This window comes from Typha latifolia, chromosome 10 (assembly GCF_019914945.1).
Source record: "Typha latifolia isolate L0001 chromosome 10, TyphaL0001v2, whole genome shotgun sequence".
Lineage (NCBI taxonomy): Eukaryota > Viridiplantae > Streptophyta > Magnoliopsida > Poales > Typhaceae > Typha > Typha latifolia.
Window position 1 is genome coordinate 2622682 of NC_133095.1, and position 19968 is coordinate 2642649.

Sequence of the window (19968 nt, forward strand, 5' to 3'; positions counted from 1 at the left end):
TCGATTTACAAATAGGGAAAATATAGGGTATAAATACAAATTTAATTAAAAGTCAGGGTGCTATATTCAAATTTTTTAATATTTAAATATGGAGTGTGAATCATAAAATAGTTAAAATATAGGGTGTGATTTGTAAAATCTAAAAAAAAATAATAATAAGGTCACTCGACGGCTCGAGCCATCAAAATTTATAATATAGGGGCTTGTTTGCAAATGTCCCAAGAAAAAAAAAGGACAAAAAAGATATTTTACATGCCACCCCCCAAAACTCCACAGCTTAGTCGACGCCCTCCTCCCTGGCTCCCTCCTCGCTTGTTATATTCTCCGTTGCAGAGCTCCCATGTGTGCTTCTTCGTCGGTCTCCTCCTATTCGTACTTAGCCTCCGCTCGACCCAAAACCGTCGCCGCCATGAGCGTCTTGTTCGACGCAGCTACCTCTCTAACCCCGAGCTAGGTTTCTTCTCTAGTCCCGGAAATGGCTTCCTCGTCTTGCGTTTCCGAGAGTGATCTCTTCACTTTCTCGCTAGGGTTGCGCAAGGGGCAGCGCCAATCGAGGCGGTTGCCGGGCTTGGTGCTCTCGGCTAACCCTGCGTCTGGTGAGATTTCCAAAACTATTATACTTGTCTATGGATTGTGATTTCTAATTATTACCGATTACTGATCGGTTTGAGATTCTTTGAGATGTTTTGGTCCTGAATGGTGCATGCGATCCAAGTACTACTTGTTTGCTTATTTCCATTATATCCAAGTACTTGGAATGCTTGATCATGGAATGTGAGCTTGTGTCAATGGTTTTGCTTCTTCTCGAAGGAACAGACGATTATATCATGTATACAATTAAAAAAAGCTTGCTTTCAGAAAAATATTGAGACAATTGATAAGATTCCATCGAACTATATATTTTCTTTACTTTGATATAATTATCTTCCAGTAAGTAATTGCAAAATTAAGCAAAGTAGTATTTTTATCTTTTATAGCATTGATGAAAATAATATGTGTTCTTTGACTCGGGTTGATGGCTAATAGTCATTTGCCTTATATTTTTTTTCTTTCTTATTGTGCCGTCAGCTGATGCTATTAATTTATAATCTTTCATATCATATCATAGGTCTACCAAGGTTTCAGCTCTTATTTCGTGGGAATATATTAGATGAGTTTTCATGTGCAAAGAAGCAATTCTTTTGCTGTCCTTGGAGATTGAACATTAAAGAAGCTTCTGAAGATCATTATACACCTTCTAGGATGGCTGCTACTGCCACATCAAGCTGGTTGTTTCTGAGTGAGGAAGCTGGAAATTTCCATCTCTCTGGTCCTGATTCGAATTTTCAGATCCATCAATCTTCAGCTGATGACACTCCTAAACTTGATGATAGGGAGAAATTGAGACGAATGAAGATATCAAAAGCAAATAAGGGAAAAGTTCCATGGAACAAGGGAAAGAAACATAGTGCAGGTGGCAAATTAGCACATATCAATTTGTTTTCTGTTATTTCATCTCCTGTCAGTATTATGCTATGTTCTGCATTATTGATTTCTTCATCCTCCATTGATCTGTCATGCAGTAACAATTCAACGGATCAGAGAAAGAACTAAAATAGCGATGCAGGACCCCAAGGTAATGTTACATTTGGATACTGGAATATTGGCACTAATTTACACTTTACGTGTTTCATTAGTGATAGAAATATGGAGGCAGACAATTTTGTTAGATACTTATTATTTTCTATTTTTTAACTGTTCTGATATTAGGATGAAAATTTTCTAATGCTAGATAGTTGTTTTAGCTTTTAAAATGTGGTCTGGTAGTATGATAAGAAATTTAGATCTTTTAGTTCTCAATTGATGTGCATGATTTGTTCCTTCTTTATCATCATGCTTAATTATATGAGGAATCTTTATTATATATTTAGTTTATTTAGCCAGTGAAGTAAGGTTCATAGTTAATATGCTAGACTTGCTTCATTGACTTGTGCTTTGACTTTTAAGGGGTTCTCAGTATTGGATCAATTAATTAAACATTCAAATTCGCTTTTGCCTGAGTGTTGAATCAGAACATTTACATCTGTGTAGCTTCTCATTTGGCATAATGCAGAATTAGATGTTTTCTGTTTTCTAAGATGGCACATCAGGAACCCTAGCATCTGTGTTTTCCCTTTGTATGCACTAGAAGATCTATTGATGATATTCAGCTTACTAGCAATTCAAATTTGATTTTTTTTTAAATCTAATCTGCAGGTGAAAAGGAAGCTGCTAATGTTGGGGCATGCTCAGAGGTTAGTTGATTCTTCAAATTTATTAATATCTACCTAAACAGAAATCATTTGCTACTTCATATTAATGTCACCACTGCCCATGTTTCCTTTTCTTGTTTTTCTGAATGCAATGGCGTAGACAAAATATAAGCAGTATTCAGTGCATTTCTTCTATTATATTCTTTTTTCTGTTTCAACTAGGGGTTTGTTTGGTAGATATCTTTGTGATATTCTTCTGTGTTTTCATAGAATTAATTCTGCAATGTAAAAACTATACAACAGAAGAACTTGGATCAGAAAAAGATATAGATCATGGATTTGAAGGATTAGTTAAAATCTGAATATTTGTATTGCAAATCAGCACGCCCGTGAGCATTATGTTCAACTTTTCCGTAATGCCGCAAATAATTGCCCACAGCAGCCTTCTGGTCACTATAAGATATTTCATTTTAGCATGAAACAAATAACATACTGTGTCATTGCCTTCTCTTGTTCTCAAATCTCAAGTCAGGAGACGAGGACAAAAATTGGTATAGGAGTGCGAGAGGGTTGGCGCCGACGTCATGTGCAATTGTTGGTGCAGGAGAGTTGCTTCTCTCAATGGCACAACATGATTGCTGAAGCATCTAGGAAGGGATATGCTGGTGGAAGGGAGCTCCGGTGGGATTCATACGAGATTTTGGACAAGCAATTGAAGCAGGAGTGGTTGGAAAGTGTGGAGAAGCGGAAAATGGTACATAGGCCCAAAGGCAGCAAGAGAGCACCCAAGTCCCCTGAGCAGAGGAGGAAGATTTCTGAGGCTATATCTGCCAAGTGGGCAGATCCTGTATGGAGAGTTTCTTGAACTGTTGATATTTGGATTGCATATTTATCCCTTTCAACTGCTAGCTTGTTTTCTGTACTTTATATGATGATGGCAATGTCATCTAATTCCCATTCAGTTATCCATGACCATTTTCATAATTTCTTTCAGGGCTATCGTGCACGAGTTTGCACTGCTCTGGCAAAATATCATAGCATGCATGCTGCAAGCGAAAGAAAACAAAGGAAAAGAGCAAATGGTGAAGCCCTAGTCGGGACTTATGGGAAGAAGAAAGTTGTGCGACCTGAAGGCATAAATGGTGAAGCCAACACTATCACATCTAGTAAAAGTTGTTCTAATCCATCATTCAGGGATCCAATGGCAAGTTCCAAGTTTGACATGATAAAAAAGATAAGAGAACGAAGGGAAGCAACAGAAACCAGAAAGAGAGAAGCCACCAAGAGGGCCAAGTAAGTCAAACTTATTCTTTAGTTGGTTCACATGTATACTTAGTTGTAAAACATGCTTGTTATTGTTGATCAGGTTATTAGTTGCAGAAGCAGAGAGAGCTGCCATAGCTCTAGAGGTAGCTGCCCTGAGAAGCCCTCTTGCACAAGCTTCACTTCTGGAGACTAGGAAACTGCTTGCCGAGGCAAACCAGTACATCAGAATAGCAGAAGACAGGCAATTAGCAAATCGTGACACGAGTGACGGACCATCCTCAAATATTAGTGGGTTTGTCGAACATTCACAGGGTAGTATACAAACTCCAGGAAGAGATCTAGTAACAGATCAGCAACGAGCAAATTCTCACTACCAAAGTTCAATCAGAAGTAGCCGAGCAAACTTCACAGGACGACATGATGCAAGCAATACCAAGAATTCTCCTCTGTCAACTGAAGCTCCAATGAACACTACAGTAAGCCAAGAACATGGATCAGCAGGTAAAGGAATCAAGAAAAAGTGGGTACATGGGAAGCTTGTTGAAGTGCAAGAGTGAAATCTGAAACCACTGTAAGCAATCACCTAACTTTGTATTGAGCAACAACCAATACTAGTCAATAGTCATCTACTTAATAGTATTAAATATTAACTGCTTAACGACCTTTTAAGTTTGTGTAATGTCGAAAACCAGCATGCGTTTCTGAATTTGGATGGATCCAAGGAAGTATAAATTTTTAGGATATTTATACCTAGACCTCACTATTGCCTATTTTTATATATATCCTCCCATTTTTTTCTAATTACATATTGACTCCCTTAATTATGAAAAATTTCTAAAAAATTTCTTCCATTAATTGTCTGTTAAATTTTTTTAATTAAAAATTAATATGTGAGTGTCACATAATTAATATTATGCTCCGTTTGAAATGTTAACATCGTCCGGAGTTGGGGAAGTTTTTGATAATTTAGAGCTTCCTTGTTAATGAAAAGTGAGGGTTTAAATGAAAATGAGCAATAATTTATAAAATTTTAGTATAATTATCTCTAAATTTAAGTTGTCCTTAATGGGCTTATATTTTTGTTAACGAACTTCATCTTTTTAATTTATGAATCTTGTCTACACTTGTAATCAAGACAATCCACTACTAGCTTCGAACTGGCTGTCAATAAAATGTTGCGGAAGTTAAAGCCAAAGTCAAGAAATCAACTATTCTCGCAGCCTATCAAATGCTGCCAACTATCTGACTGCAGGAGATCCATGCGCCCGGGGCTGTAGAGATCCGCACCGACTAGTGCCTGACAGTGGGAAACCGGAAGAGATAAGGCGCACCAAGGGCGCAAAATAAGACACCACCACTTTGCATCTCGTCATACAAACAAGTGTACCCAAAATGCCCCCTAGCCTGAGAACGATCAAGGGTACAATGGTAATTGCATAACCCGCGAAACGTTGGAACGCAGCGATGTAATTTCTCGGGGTGCAGTTCTGGTTGCTCGTATCGACGCTGTGAATTAAATTATCACACTAATGAGCGAGTAATTCTAGTTTGCCCCTCCTCTTCTTGGTGCCGTGACAAACTCCACACCATAAGCATCTCCCAGGCTCAGATGCTACTCAGTTCCTCCTCCTCCTCCCCTTCTTCGTCTTAAGAGAAGCGAGAGAATTGAGCTTCTTCTGTCTTCTTCTTCTTCTTCTTCTTAAGAGAAGCGAGAGAATTGGGCGTCTTCTGTCTTCCGCTCTTGTTGGTGGAATCCCGCCATGGCTTCACCTTGCTGCTCCTCTACCTTCCGGCCTACTACATCCTTGAGCAATGGGAGAAGGGAACTTCTTGGATGCCCGAAGGATCTGCATCGGGCTATGTCGGTTCGGTGTTCTCTGGACAAGAAGGTCTCTGATATGGGTGTGAATGGTGAGTTCGGGAAGTTACTTTTAGTGTCTTCTTCGACAGTCGTCTGTGGTTTCCGATGTACTGGTTGTATAGAAGGTTTGATAATCGTAGGGTTTGTGAATTGTTCATCTTTACGATTGGCTTTTGTTCTTGTCGTCAGCTCCAAAAGGGTTGTTCCCTCCTGAACCTGAGCATTATAGAGGGCCGAAGCTTAAAGTAGCAATAATTGGAGCTGGGCTTGCTGGTATGTCAACTGCAGTGGAGCTTCTTGATCAGGGACACGAGGTTTAGCTCGATTGATCATTGAAATGTTCTATATTAGCTACCTCTCATGTTGTACATTCCATTTCTTGGTTGGTTTCAGTAGATTGGTTGTGATTTCTTATATTCGTCCCATATGTTTTGAGATAGCCTTATGGTCCTTACTGTGCGCTAGAAATATGAACTTAACTGTAGTCGTTGATTGGCATCTGCAGGTTGATATATATGAATCCCGACCTTTCATTGGTGGTAAAGTAGGCTCATTCGTCGATAAGCGTGGAAACCATATTGAAATGGGACTACATGTGTTCTTTGGTTGCTACAGCAATCTTTTCCGTCTTATGAAAAAGGTTAGTACATCTCGGCATTTTTACTGTTTGACAAAGGGAATTGTTCATGCCTTTTATGCAGGCCTTTGCCACTAGATATCAATATTGATACGTTCATACTTGAGTGTGCACTCTGGCTGTTTATGCCGGGAAGCCAGCTAGAGCTGAGATGGAAAACAGAGCAACCTATTTTACCTTCTATATGAGTTCAAGTAGTGCTGCAGTTCTTGATCACTATGGTGTTACTTTTACTACATTATATACTTAATAGACTTTATACAAACCATGTACTTATCTGTACTTGACGACTTTTGGATAAAATGGTAAAGTGTCATTGGGCAATTTAAGAGTGTGCTGCACCGGTAAATATATCTCGAGAGAAATAGGAGACATCTGATTCTAGTGATGTCACACTCTTTGCTAGGACTTGGTATCATTTAACGTCTGCAGCCATTCTCTCTTGATGTTTACTATTTATCCTATATGGTTTGTTTGTTTCCCTAGATAGTTAATTAATTGTATTTAATCTTTGTGCTTATTAAAACATCGTCATCCGAAATGTTTGTCTATCTTTAAAAGAAATTGCTGAAATGCTTGGTGTTATTGGTTTATCATCATGTGAACATCAATTTCCTGTTTCCATTGGCATCTCCATACTTATGAATGCTTTACATGTTTCAGGTGGGTGCTGATGACAATTTACTGGTGAAGGATCACACTCACACTTTTGTAAATAAAGGAGGTGAAATTGGCGGTATGTTGTATATTTTTGCATTCAAACTACAAGTGTTGCTTTTCATTCCTTACTACCATTCGCTATGATCTAGGTGTCATAGCATATCCGATTATTTACAAGCTTGCAGCACCATTTTCTAGTCTTATGTTACTTTGATTACTATGCAGAACTTGATTTTCGATTTCCAGTTGGGGCTCCAATACATGGTATACGTGCATTTCTAGCAACTAACCAGCTCAAGGTGATTCTTTCTAGCCTTTGAGTTTGTACTCATGCAGAAAAATTTAACGGGTATTGATGTGTTTAATTGCTTGCTGGAAAGGGCTAACTAAATTCTTTTGCTGATAATAGCATCTAAGAAGAGGTTTATGTGTCATATATGTGAACCTGAAATCAAGTGATTGAGCGCCACCATAATCCCTTTTCCTACATAATTTCCATCATAGTACTATGTCTCACCGCTCATGGTTATTGCATCTTATCATCATCCTTGCTATCCTTATTGTTCAAAATATAGAACAATGTTTCTGACTGTTTGGCTGTCTGAACTGGATACTATTTTGTCAGAGAGATTCGATGAAATCATGAAATCATTCCTGCTACGGTTATCTATAGCTTCTCTTGATGTCCTAGTCATGGTTGCTTATCTAATAGTTTCTGACATTTGATCAGCCTTATGATAAAGCAAGGAATGCTTTGGCTCTTGCTCTAAGCCCGGTTGTTCGGGCTCTAGTTGATCCAGATGGAGCATTGCAGGATATACGGAACTTAGACAATGTAAGCAATTGTTCTTAATATTGAATGGTCAGATAATCTGTGCTTAAAATTTTTGTAGTAGTTATACATACAAGTATTTGTCATTTGATTCACATGGTATGATATGTACTAGAGATCCACATTACTCCATTGCTTCCTTCCCTTCAACTTTTCTCCATATACATGTCTGTGTTTGAACTTTGAAGCAGATGTTTTCATGTATAAGCTTTATGTGCACTTCTATTTCTACTTCACGTATTTGCTATTGTTGTCTTTCAAGTTAATGGAATTTGTCATTCCGTTGTGATTTTCCAGATAAGTTTCTCAGATTGGTTCTTGTCCAAAGGTGGTACTCGAGCAAGCATCCAAAGAATGTGGGACCCTGTTGCTTATGCCCTTGGTTTTATTGACTGTGACAATATTAGTGCCCGCTGTATGCTTACTATCTTTTCTCTGTTTGCCACCAAGACGGAAGCATCTCTATTACGTATGCTGAAGGGTTCTCCTGATGTTTACTTAAGTGGCCCTATAAGGAATTATATCACAGATAGAGGTGGAAGGTATGGTGAGCAGATGTGCTACAGATATGCTCGAGTCATTAAAAGTACATTTGTGAATCGACTAATTTCTTTTACAGGTTTCACCTAAGGTGGGGATGTAGAGAGGTACTTTACGAGAAGTCACTTGGCAGAGACACACATGTTACAGGCATTGTCATATCTAAGGTTCGTAACAATAATTATACTTTCAAAGTACTTGAGAATGTTTCTTACCTACAAGTATGAGCTGTCTTTTGTTCTAGTCTGTTTGATACATTGTGAACCTTGTCTCTTCCTCTTATACTGAAATGATTTTTTGCTATTATTGTCGTCCTGCTAACACTGTGTATGTTTAACTGTCTTCTTCATAAATATGCCAGGCTACAAGTAAGAAAATTATCAAAGCAGATGCCTATGTTGCAGGTTTGTAATCACCCATTTGTCCTTTCTTACACTTTGTGTCATACATTTAATTTGATAAGCATAATAAACTATGGTCTTAAAATGGCAGCATGTGATGTCCCTGGAATCAAAAGACTAATTCCATCTCAGTGGAGAGAATGGGATCTCTTTGACAATCTATATAAATTAGTTGGAGTCCCTGTTGTCACTGTTCAGCTTCGTTACAATGGATGGGTTACAGAGCTACAAGATTTGGAGAAATCAAGGTAACATACTTGTTGAGTTTTTTTTAAACTAGCAGCTATTTGAAAGTGAGCTTGATTAGTTGTACCTAAATGTTGGCATTTGGCAAATACAGTATCTATCTTGTGAAGGTATCTTGGTGGTTACATTTGATGCTTACCGGTTCCAATGTTCATAAGTTTTACAAACTTGCATTTTATTTTAGTTTTTATTTGACGTCTTCCCTTCTTGGACTATAGGCAACTGAAACAAGCTGTAGGATTGGATAACCTTCTTTACACTCCAGATGCTGACTTCTCCTGCTTCGCTGACCTTGCACTCACGTCACCAGAAGATTATAGAATTGAAGGACAAGGATCCCTAATCCAGTAAGGCTAGCTTAATCTTTTGCAATTATGATGTAACAAATGAAATCTACTTTGTGAAAGTCGCCCTTTCATTATCTTGATGTGAGTCCATAATTTCTTCCAACTTTCCGAGCTTAACATCATCCTTGGCTTTTATTATTAGAATTTCTTATGTTAATAGTATTGATAATGAATGCAACAACTTTCCAGTTTAAGAGCAGTCAATGTCTGAATTACCATCTTACTGGGTTATTTTATTGATAAATCTTGATTAGTCATTGTCTGAATTACCATCTTCCTGGGTTTCTTTATTGATAAATCTGGAATAGTCAATTTCTCAGCTGCCTTTCAAGTTTCAACTACTTCATTCCACTATTAATTGCCAAGGTAGGAGAACACACATACGCAACACATGCATACAGAGTCCCAGACCTCTTTGACTCCTTTCTTTTTGTTTGATATGTGTGGACTTGTTTGTAAGTATATCCTTGCTCTTTCACCATTTTAGAAATTCTGGATACTTTGACTATATATCAATAACTCCCCAATATTATAATTTTCTATCGCTAATATCTGCTGCAAATACGCCTTGTAATATATGAGTGGTCTTATTATCTTTTAACATTTGTCTCTTTTCCTTCTAGAGCTGTGCTGACACCAGGAGATCCTTACATGCCGTTGCCTAATGATGAAATCATAAAAAGAGTTCAAAAGCAGGTTAGTATGTTGATTGTAACTTTCTCTTAATGAAACATGCGACAGCACTTCTGTCCTAGTTCTGACCTACTTGTCCAGTAGATGACCTCAACTAGTGGTTTTATATCTTACAATAGAGATATAAGTTCACCTTTTCCAGTAGATAAGCTACACTTCTGCTTTTATATATTACACTAGACAACTAAGCTTGGAGAATTGTGGATCTTAGCGTCCCTTCCAGATACATATAGACCTTGCCAAATTGCACGATGAAGACAGTTTATACCATAAGGGCTAACATATTTATCTAAAGTAGTCTAGAAGTTGAATGTTTTATTAAATTAGAAAATTGCCACTTATATATCTGCCACAGCTATTGCAACACTCTCGTAGCAGAAGAGGCATACCTATGCTTACTACATGAGATCATGCCATTTCAGCATAACATATAATGGCATGTAGTTGATTTACTTTTTTCTGTCAGGTCTTAGATTTGTTCCCTTCATCTCGGAATCTAGAAGTTTTGTGGTCCTCTGTGGTCAAAATTGGGCAATCCCTGTATCGTGAGGCTCCTGGAAGTGATCCATTTAGACCTGATCAAAAGACACCCATCAAGAATTTCTTCCTTGCTGGTTCCTACACAAAACAGGTAAATTGGTGATGTACTATTTCATGTTGGTCACATTTTATTTCTATAATGTAAATTAGTTCTGTTTTCTAGTTCAGTTTCAATTATCTAATATACCTATCTGTTGTACTCTATATTCTTCAGTTATCTTCCATCATCCATATGGAAAATTACTTCCCAATAGATATTCATGTAATTTTTTTGAGCTTGTTAAAAGATCTCCAACTTTCCTAGTCTGATAGCTGCATATAGATCTTAAAAACATCCCCCGATTCTCTTTTGTATTTTCTTGGGCAATAGAGGTTGACATTTATCTAGAGAAACTTAACATTGAAGGTCTTTTTTGCAGGATTATATTGACAGCATGGAAGGGGCAACTCTTTCCGGTAGACAGACGGCTGCCTATATCTGCGGTGCTGGCGAAGAATTAGCAGCACTGCGGAAGAAGCTTGCTTCCAACGAAAATGGAAGCATATTGGAAGATTCAAACACTGCAGACGAATTGAGTCTTGTTTGAGACTGTTTGATGATCTAATTAGGTAGGATATGGGAGTATGCAGCGGGCGAGATTCCACAGCTCCAAATTTACCTTTAGTCCTGCTGTTGCTGCCCCCTTTACCTGGCCCTCATCATTCAATTATTGTATGTAATTTACCGACTGAGTACAGATGGCATACGGGATAAATTCAGGCAATGATTAATCACCTGGAGCAAAGTTAAAATTATTACATCACATCATATTGGTTTAATACCATAAAAGATTGACCCTTTTAATCTTTTTGCGGTGCTGAATTGTTCCTTTGCTATCAGAGAGAGAGAGAGAGAGAGCTATGAACGCTAGATTCAGAGACTGTAATGGGCTATGTTTGACAATTGAAGATGAGTAAATGATATGAAACAATTAAACTTGCAGAACTAAAAACGTTTTGAAGCATGTCTTTATTTCTTCAAATTTTAGTATGTACTATAATCTTGAATAATGAGTTTGTAGTTCAGTATGGCTCTCACAAATCACAATATCAACTTACATATTTATGTAGAGGACATAAGACAGGAAAGTACAGTATGGCTTATGGAAATTGGTATAAATTTAGCACGAAGACAAATGATCCTTAGAATAGCCGTTATTTATCAGACTGTGGAGTAAAAGCTAAGTTAGACCGACTGTTAAAAAGCGTTGACAACCAGAATAGTGGAGGGAATAGATAACTTTGAAAAATGATAAATCTTTTATCCATAGTTATCCTTTTACCTATTCCTCCTTATCTCCTTGGTAATTGCCAGTGCAACTGGGCCTTACTTTTAACAGGGCCTCTCAAATTCTATATACTTCCTGAACTGGTGCACATTACCATATAAAACAACTGCCGAAAATTCCAAACTGCTCTCCAGATAAGTTATTCGTTATTATTATTATTATTTTCATTGAAAATTGGTATGTACTAAGTGTCATATAATGGCTTTTTAGGGATTATTTTATCTTTAATTTTAGAAGAAAAGGAGAGAAGGAAAAAATAGTTCCAGTTTAACTATTCCTTCAATATAGTATTGACGGGTACTTAACTGGAAATTTAGAACCATAGAAAGTGGGCGGACAATGGCGGCAATCTTAACCGCATCACCACCTCTCTCTTCTTCCTCTCGCCATCCCAATACGATCAGTACCATTAGGTCTTCTTCTCTGTTTCCTCGCCAATCCCGCCGCTTCCGGTGCTCCGCCGGTTCACCCGAGGGTAGCGGTGCTCCGCCGCTGCTAAAAGTAGCGGTCGGCGGCGTCACGGAGCTCCTCAGGCTTTTCTCTCCCAAGGATTCGAGGTTCGGTTTCCGTCTCTTCTTGTTTTATGCATCCCAAATTCGTACCGTAAGTTGGTTGTGAAGTGAATCGTGCTACAGGGAAGATGCGGTGGGGATTCGAGAGGAAGTGTCTCTTCCTAGAAGTGTCGATGATGTCTTAGGATTTCTTGCGGCTGACTATGAGCGTGCTTATTTCCTCACAGGTAGTATTTTTGATTGCTCGCATCGAAAGTTTAGAATTAGGTCTAAAAATCTCTATGAAATGCAAAAAGTTTTTCCTTGATTTGGGACTTGCGTTATCGTGGAAAATAGGGAAATTTGAAGCTAGTCGCGTTAATTTGTTAGCTGCCACAGAAATTAGAGATAACTCCAATTTTGGCAAGAAATTCTTTTGCCAATTCTATATTTCAAATTTATAATACCTGATATGCTCATATCAATATATAAGGAGGAAAGAAATTGAGAATAGAAACGATGTGAATTGGAAAACTCCATTATTACGTTTATAAGAAATGACTAATGAGATCTCAAAACACCAGGAAATTTCACCCCAGACATATATGCTGAGGATTGCTTATTTGAGGATCCAACTATAATGTTCCGCGGTATGACGTGATCCTGTGATTTCTTCTTCTATGTCACTTTCTTTTCTAAAGATTTCCTTTATTTGGCGTTAGCAATTTAGAATTCTTTGCCTTTTATATTATAGAAATACCGTCATAGATGTTTGCTTATGTATCCCTTGAGATTTCTTTCTTTCCATCCACCCTTCAGACAAAAGGAATTGTATAGATAAAACTTGATTAGACTTTGCATGTATACCCTTCGACTCTTTTTACACTTGAGTGTAACAGTCCGTCGTTAAGTATGCTTTGTTGAAGGTCTACTTGACATGTAGATTTATTATTTTAATTTGATTGTTACTAAAACAATTGAGTTACTCCTACGGCCTGCATTGTTTATATCAAAATGATTTAATTATTGATTTCAAGAAAAAGAAGGTCAGACCCTTATTGTGGAAGTAGAAGACTTTGTTGGATCGATTATTATCAACTTATCAATTATGCTGTTGTAATCATAACAGCAAAGTTAGGACAATATGATGGAAAAGCTAATTCTAATTCCTTATTTCTCCTAGGAAGAGCTCGTTATGCCCAAAACTTGGACTTGCTTGTACCTTTCTTCGATGACCCGTCACTTGAACTAGAAAAAATTGAGAAGGTAGCCATTTCCGCCAAGTAGTTCATGTTTAAGTCATTTTCTATGCCCCTGTAACATTTAGGCGATTATTCATCATAAATATGTCAATAATGAAAATTAGTATTGTCTAAATAACCATTAGTTTTGTATTTTCTTCTAATAAAAGAAAATAATCTTGTCTATTGAAATATTTTATGTTTTCATGGGAATGAGTTAGTGCTTTTTCTACTTTACTCGGCAAACTTCTTAGTTTATCTCTCCAAACCAAGTTGCTAAGCATTCTTTGCAAGATAATGAAGATCTACAACATGATTAATCTATAGATGCATAACAATGGACGGATACTATTACAGATGAATTTAGATTCAAGAAAAATGTGGTTTGCACTTCTTGGGCGGGGTGGGGGGAGTAGTTGGGATATAATCGTGAGGATGAGATTTATAGTCCTCTTTCATTATCTAAGTGCCAATATTATTTGCATGACATGCCAGGTAAAACTCTGACACCTCTCTCATAATTATCCCTTTCATGGACTCACAAAGTCATTTTAATTAGAATGAAGGCTACATAGCTTCATGTTGTACTTTTTATACTAATTTTCTAATCTTTTCACTAATTATGCAGGGTTGCAACAATGAATTAAACTTCATATTGGCCACATGGAAACTGAGGTTCTTTTTCTGCACATTCTATATTGCCTATTTTTGCACATAACTTAAGCTACTATCTATGTACAACTATACTTGCACGGAACAAATTTTCCTTGGTTTATCCAAGACAGCTCAATGCAATGCGTTTGGTTAGAAGTATCTACGTCAGTGCCCTACTAATGTGAAGGTTCTAATATATTCATTATGATTCCAGGACATATCTGAAGCTTCCTTGGAGGCCCTTCATTGCGATTGGTGGAAAAACCACGTACGATTTGGACAAAGATTTCAAAGTAAGAAACCTTTTCTTTTCGTTCTACAGGTTTTTTTTAAGAGTAACCAGGGCAGTGTAAATTCTATATGAAGTTAATTTTGCCCAATTCAGATTGTTAGGCATGCTGAGAGCTGGAATGTTTCTTCACTTGAAGCGATTAGCCAGATATTTAAGGTGGCTTCCAGAGAGATTGATAGCTAAAAATTTTTGGTTTGTCAGGTTTGATGAAGTGCCTTGATGTTCATGCAAAACACGTCAATCATCTCATTTTATGCCATCTTATAGATAGGAGTGTTGCATTTAATATATTTTTTTTTCATTTTGTTTTGATGGGTAAGCCCGTTCTAATGCTCTGATGATACTCATATAGACAAGTATTGTTGCGCCTTAGATTTCCTTTATTCACCATTATATGTAGTACCATAATTCAGTTTCTGTCATGTTTTACATGATATTTCTGGTGCTTCTTTCTAAGACTTGATGGCCTGCTTAGATTCCATCTGCTTTCTGTATTGTATTATAGCATATCTTTTTCCCTTTTATAGGGAAGGTATAACTACTAATATACGAGTTCTTTGAATTTAATGGCACCTGTAAGTAATGCTTTGAATCTTCTCAAGAGTGGAATCGTCAAGATCTTTTAGCAGATGCACTTCTCCCAACACGCTATGAATATATGGCTAGTCTATCAGATATAATAATCTCTACTGCTCTGCATTTTGCTACCAACAAATGTAGCTGTGTGCAGCCATGATGTTGATTCCTTTTTATTTGTAATCGTCTCAGGTACATAAATTTCTTCCTTACGATCTTCTAATGTACGTATATGCTCTTCCTCTTCAATGGTCGCCAGTGGAAAAATAGTGATTTTAAAAAGCTTAAGTTTTATTGCAGAATAATCTGTGGCTGGACCTCCGTTCAGACTCAATAGTGTTCTTTGACGAGACCTCCACCGGTCGGCCAGACCATTTCTCTTACCTCCCGCTGCCGCCGCCGGCGGCGGCAAAAGCTTCACCTATGACGCGAGCTAGTTTTTGAGCTGAGGTGTCTCTGGATGGAAGGTAATAAATGGAAAGTAGGTGAGTCCTCTAGGCATAATTATTCCAGAACTTATCCACCATTCCATTGGATGGTAGATATTACGGTGTTAGGTAGGAATCGGTCACCTAACTCGCAGAGTTCATTACTAACTTGGGCTCGGGTGAGTTGGACCAATTGATCACCTCTAGATTGGTTACCCTGTGTAAGTTTAACGTTGAGTGCTAAGTGCAAGGTTTAGATTTATTGTGATCCGAAATTAGTGTAACTTATTAAAATAATATAAAAATCTAAAGGAGAATGAATGAAGTTTAGGTTTAGCCGTACCAAACTGGTCCCTTTTTTCCACGGTCTCCTGTGAACCACATCACATGTGATGAGATTCCGTAATCCGTACCCAATTGGCAGTTATCAGAGCTCGACTTTGTAACGTAAACTTTTATGAGGTGGATCGTCTCGTCTCCTCCCTACCACTAAACGTCACAAACAAACAAACAAACAAACAAACAGCTAGGTTTTAGTTTGTCTTCCTGTGTTTAACTAGTACTCAGAACAAGTACCCCACCGTATCAAACCAGTGATGCTGCGGTTCCTCCGTGAATACTTTTGTATTTTATTTTATAATATAATTTATTATTTTAAAATAACAGTTAAATATTATAATTTCTTATAATATAAATTTTATTCATTAAAACTGTATCTTATACTATACGTAAACGCAATTATTAATTATACTTTATATCAAATCAAATAGTATTCATAGTAATTTCATTAAAATATTTTTTTTTATCTTTTTCTTTAATTATTGTACTCTTATTTTAAAATATAAGTGAACATAAAAATAGTTATTCCTAAAAAAATAATCTTATTTTAAAATTGATAAAATATTTATTCTAGAATTAACTTTATTTTTATTTTAGAATTGATCTTAATATCCTGTCTTTTCATCTATTTATTCTAATATTTATAAATCGGACATTAATGTTTGGTAGAGTTATTGACCACATCAAATATAAAAAAAATAAAAATATTATAATATGCGGCCACAATAAATATTAAAAATAAATAAAAAGAATTGGAGAGGAAGGCTCCATGAATACTGCAATTGTAGACCAAACTACTAGATCTTCAACGTAGTTGTGAGTAAAATATTAAATTTATCAATAATTTTATCTAAACTTACGTTAAAGTGCTTGCTGATAAAATTTATATTTTATTTTATTAATTTACAGATACTAACCCCTGAACTTATTGTTATATTTCTTAATAAGTATTTTAAATTTGAGGTTGTCCTTTTTAGGTAAAAAAGGTCTTGAGAGAGGGCTATTTTGGTCAGAAAAAAAAACTCATGTATCGTGCAGTCTTTGGATGGTACGTTCACGACAACTTAATTTTATTTACTTTTCATGCACACCCACGTGCGCTGTCGCTCGCTCGTCCTCTCATTGGTCGATTCAGCTTCCAATCAAAACACAGATAAATAAATAAATAAATAAAATATTTAGAAGAGTCTCCGACGACCGCACAACTCCACTACATAGGCAGCTACGTTTGCTGTAACAGCAAACAGCCTCCCTTCCTGCTTTGTTTTCTTGACACGTATATGGGTCACAAAGCTTTGGAATAGGTTTGATTTTTTTATTTTTTATTTTCTTCTTCTTTCCTCCCTTCCTGCTTTGTTAAGCATTTTACGTTTGTAATATTTGTGTGCATATTATAGGAATAATTATATTTTTACATAGACCTCATATCTATTTTTCAATTGATACATTATAAAACCTTAGAAATATCTATTCATTAGTTATTGATAATATTTTTTGTTAAAAAAATTATGTGATTAATTTTAGATTTTTTAAAAGCCATTTTACTATTATTTTAGAGCAAGAAAAGATAGAAAAGTAATGGATAGGATAGTCATTTGATGTTTTTCGTTAAGGTTAAAAAATATATATCTTTATGTAGTTATATTAAAAATCACTTTACCTCTTTGTATTTAAAAATAATAAATTTAAATCAGCTCATATACTTATAACTAATGTGAGACTGTTAAATTTTTTATCTAACTTAATTGGACGCAACCGAAAAAGAGAAGGAATGCGATGAGAGATGAGAAAAAAAATAAGTTATTATTATTATTATTATTATTATTATTATTATTAAAGGTGAGGAAGAATACAGTGGTAGTTTGGTCTATAAAATATAAGATTTTGAGAAGAAAAAAAAAACTAATTCCGAAAATTATTTGCACAGTTTCAGTTAAGTTGGATGAAAATTTTAACATTCAAACTTTAGTCAAAATATATTGACTGGTTTGATTTATTTATTTATTTAGTACATTGGTAAAATAATTTTAGGTATAAATATAAGAGATAAAATATATTCAGCCATTTTTTTTTCTTAATATCATTAGGATGTGAGAGATATTAAATAGTAAAGGGAGTCAAAATATCAAAACATTAAATAAGGGATGATCTACTTAAAAATGAGCTATATTTCAGCGGTAAGTAACCCTCTATATTTTGATTAAATTATTACAAAAAGTTATATTTTTTAAGTTTTACATGCTCTTATGCATAATTAGAAAAGATGAATAAGTAGAGTTCAGAGTTCACAAGGATAAGATGGATAACTTATACCAGCAAGATATAAGGTAAGATGCATGTGGAATAAAGTTCTCACCATTAATATCCTTCAGGATGCACCGAAACTTCGTCATGGGGAAAAGTAAATTATAGAGCATAAAACTTTGGTCATCACGTTATATAGATACTAGTTTATATTTGGGGAAAGGAGCTTCCATAAAATAGAAAGATTAATTATCCAGCTCTCCACCTTCATCTAGGCATGAAGTGTGGGCTTTGTCACAAGCTTGTCTCAAATCTCCTCAATATTAAATTATAGTATTACTAGCTAGCTAGGTGGATTAAATGAACTCCTCATGGTGGATTACTTTGTTTAATTTGGGACAAGAAAAGTTGCTGACCTCCAAACACTGTTGATTTTGGAGTTTCCGCATATATATATTGGCTTAAATTATATTAAGAGCTTACTTATTTTTCACGTAGACTTATATAGTTGTAGCATGCCATTGAAACACACTAACACATCAATTATATGCATTCGATCGTACTGTATTCTATCAAATTCTACGAATATCTTATAATCATTTTGTAGATGCGATCACAACTGTTGGATGCTCGCAATTAATGCATTGTTGGAAATCTAGCGAGACATCCAAATTCACCTAGATAAGGCAGTCGACACAAAAACAGTGCTGAGAAATTTATTTAAAGCACAATGTATTTTACTTTTATCGTCTAAAAAGCAATATAATATTGGGCCACTTAATTATTATATAAAATAAGGCCATGGCTAAATTTGAATTTGTTTTATTTAATATAAAAGAATTTTAATAAATTTCTATTCATAGCACTAATTAGCCCTCTCTAAACCAGTAAAAACTTTCATATACTCTTTTATTTTCGAATAAGTATATTGTAGTATTTAAAAACTAAACTATGTGATAAGAAATTCAAATTTGATATAGTGAGAACCTCCTAACATATTTTTAATTAGATTAGTATAACATATAATATATATATATATATATATATCTTTTTTTTAATAAGTATTGGTCCTCCCTAATCAAAATTCCTGGCTCCGTATTATCTACAAATATAATTTGTGAATTAGCTTGTGGATTGTGGATTCTCATAGAGTTAATCCAATAGAGTAGGAAGTCTCTTTCTTTTACCTTTAATTACTCTGTTAAAAGCTGTAATAGAGACAACTCCTTCATTAGTCCTCCAATAGTGACATAGAACATTTGACAATCGATCACATTACGCGTACTTACAAGTACACAATCTTTAATTAATCCAAAAGTCTCTTTCTTTCTTTCTTTCTTTCTTTCTTTCTTTCTTTCTTTTTCTTTTGATAAGTCTCTTTCTTTCAGTGTATCAGGTTGAATTATTATATAAATATTTGAATTAAATCTCCACGTATGCCTCCAACTGCTAAAAATATTTATAGGATTTGATGCAGAGTAGTTATTTATTTGAGAAATATATTTGGCTCGTTATTTTCTCGATGTATGACAATTATTTTAGATTGTTTATTTGGAGAGTCTAGATAGACTTTGAGAATTTTAAAATTTATATATTTTTTTTCAATGCCTCAAAATATTTTAAGTTGAACAAAAACTAGTGAAATAATAAATATTATATTACTTTAGAAAATAAAATTAAAAATAAAATAAATTATTAAATATATTTTATCCTTTTATACTTAAGTCTAAATTCACTTTTTAAGTATTTGTATTTCAAAAAGTCTCAACAAGTCACCGTGCTTATAACTAAAATGATTCTGTCTAATTTAACATTTACCCTTCCTCTTTTATATAAGTTCGTCTTTCTTTTTGATACTAAATTTTCTTCTCTTGTTTTGATAGTCTTTTTCATGGCCTCTCCCCGACCATCAATTATGGATACTTTTTCAATGTAACGCTACTGTGATTAGGGAAGAAGATGAAGTTGCCCAAACTCAAAAACTATATCAAAACTTCGTCGGTTTTGCCTAACAAATCGATGAGGTATTTTAGTCATCCGGCTGCTCCTTATTAATTTAGACAAAAAGTTCTAACGAATCACCGCTATGGCTAAGTTATTGAGTCTTATCCATAGACAATT

The 19968-nt window shown here is 35.4% G+C and overlaps 3 protein-coding genes across 9 annotated transcripts; all 3 read left to right on the top strand.

Moving 5' to 3' along the window:
- Positions 1–242: 242 nt before the first annotated feature.
- LOC140795986 (uncharacterized) lies at positions 243–4904 on the top strand. 4 transcript variants are annotated; one of them, XM_073148818.1, is made up of 9 exons: positions 243–454; positions 528–596; positions 1109–1453; positions 1563–1615; positions 2236–2273; positions 2760–3078; positions 3226–3524; positions 3598–4068; positions 4633–4904. In XM_073148818.1, exons 1-8 carry the CDS (start codon positions 253–255, stop codon positions 4052–4054), a joined length of 1782 nt encoding a protein of 593 aa, XP_073004919.1. In that variant the 5' UTR covers positions 243–252; the 3' UTR covers positions 4055–4068; positions 4633–4904. The 4 variants fall into 4 exon arrangements, with proteins under 4 accessions (XP_073004919.1, XP_073004921.1, XP_073004918.1 ...); XM_073148820.1 differs by having other exon boundaries at positions 4750–4889; XM_073148817.1 differs by lacking the exon at positions 4633–4904 and having other exon boundaries at positions 3598–4141.
- Positions 4905–5044: 140 nt separating this feature from the next.
- LOC140795987 (zeta-carotene desaturase, chloroplastic/chromoplastic) lies at positions 5045–11100 on the top strand. Its single transcript, XM_073148822.1, has 14 exons — positions 5045–5408; positions 5548–5672; positions 5864–5998; positions 6659–6731; positions 6881–6954; positions 7386–7490; positions 7785–8029; positions 8107–8194; positions 8389–8431; positions 8520–8676; positions 8893–9021; positions 9645–9717; positions 10181–10345; positions 10674–11100. The coding sequence occupies exons 1-14, from the start codon at positions 5258–5260 to the stop codon at positions 10839–10841; spliced, it is 1731 nt and encodes a 576-aa protein (XP_073004923.1). The 5' UTR covers positions 5045–5257; the 3' UTR covers positions 10842–11100.
- A 695-nt stretch (positions 11101–11795) lies between these two features.
- Positions 11796–15843, top strand: LOC140796072 (uncharacterized). 4 transcript variants are annotated; one of them, XR_012110401.1, is made up of 9 exons: positions 11796–12139; positions 12218–12321; positions 12658–12723; positions 13257–13339; positions 13943–13989; positions 14183–14261; positions 14354–14461; positions 15029–15060; positions 15137–15843. XR_012110401.1 is itself a non-coding variant. In XM_073148931.1 (8 exons), the coding sequence occupies exons 1-7, from the start codon at positions 11922–11924 to the stop codon at positions 14441–14443; spliced, it is 687 nt and encodes a 228-aa protein (XP_073005032.1). In that variant the 5' UTR covers positions 11796–11921; the 3' UTR covers positions 14444–14461; positions 15029–15757. The 4 variants fall into 4 exon arrangements, 3 of the variants coding, with proteins under 3 accessions (XP_073005032.1, XP_073005033.1, XP_073005031.1); XM_073148931.1 differs by having other exon boundaries at positions 15029–15757; XM_073148930.1 differs by lacking the exons at positions 15029–15060; positions 15137–15843 and having other exon boundaries at positions 11801–12139; positions 14354–14805.
- Positions 15844–19968: the final 4125 nt, after the last annotated feature.

Coding starts and splice junctions, on each gene's coding strand:
- LOC140795986 (XM_073148818.1), top strand. CDS start 253: ATGCCACCCCCCAAAACTCCACAGCTTAGTCGACGCCCTCCTCCCTGG. Junction 1,454..1,562: donor GGGAAAGAAACATAGTGCAG/GTGGCAAATTAG, acceptor TCTGTCATGCAG/TAACAATTCAACGGATCAGA. Junction 1,616..2,235: donor TAGCGATGCAGGACCCCAAG/GTAATGTTACAT, acceptor TCTAATCTGCAG/GTGAAAAGGAAGCTGCTAAT.
- LOC140795987 (XM_073148822.1), top strand. CDS start 5,258: ATGGCTTCACCTTGCTGCTCCTCTACCTTCCGGCCTACTACATCCTTG. Junction 8,195..8,388: donor CAGGCATTGTCATATCTAAG/GTTCGTAACAAT, acceptor TAAATATGCCAG/GCTACAAGTAAGAAAATTAT. Junction 9,718..10,180: donor TAAAAAGAGTTCAAAAGCAG/GTTAGTATGTTG, acceptor TTTTTCTGTCAG/GTCTTAGATTTGTTCCCTTC.
- LOC140796072 (XM_073148931.1), top strand. CDS start 11,922: ATGGCGGCAATCTTAACCGCATCACCACCTCTCTCTTCTTCCTCTCGC. Junction 12,724..13,256: donor TCCAACTATAATGTTCCGCG/GTATGACGTGAT, acceptor TATTTCTCCTAG/GAAGAGCTCGTTATGCCCAA. Junction 13,990..14,182: donor TTGGCCACATGGAAACTGAG/GTTCTTTTTCTG, acceptor TTATGATTCCAG/GACATATCTGAAGCTTCCTT.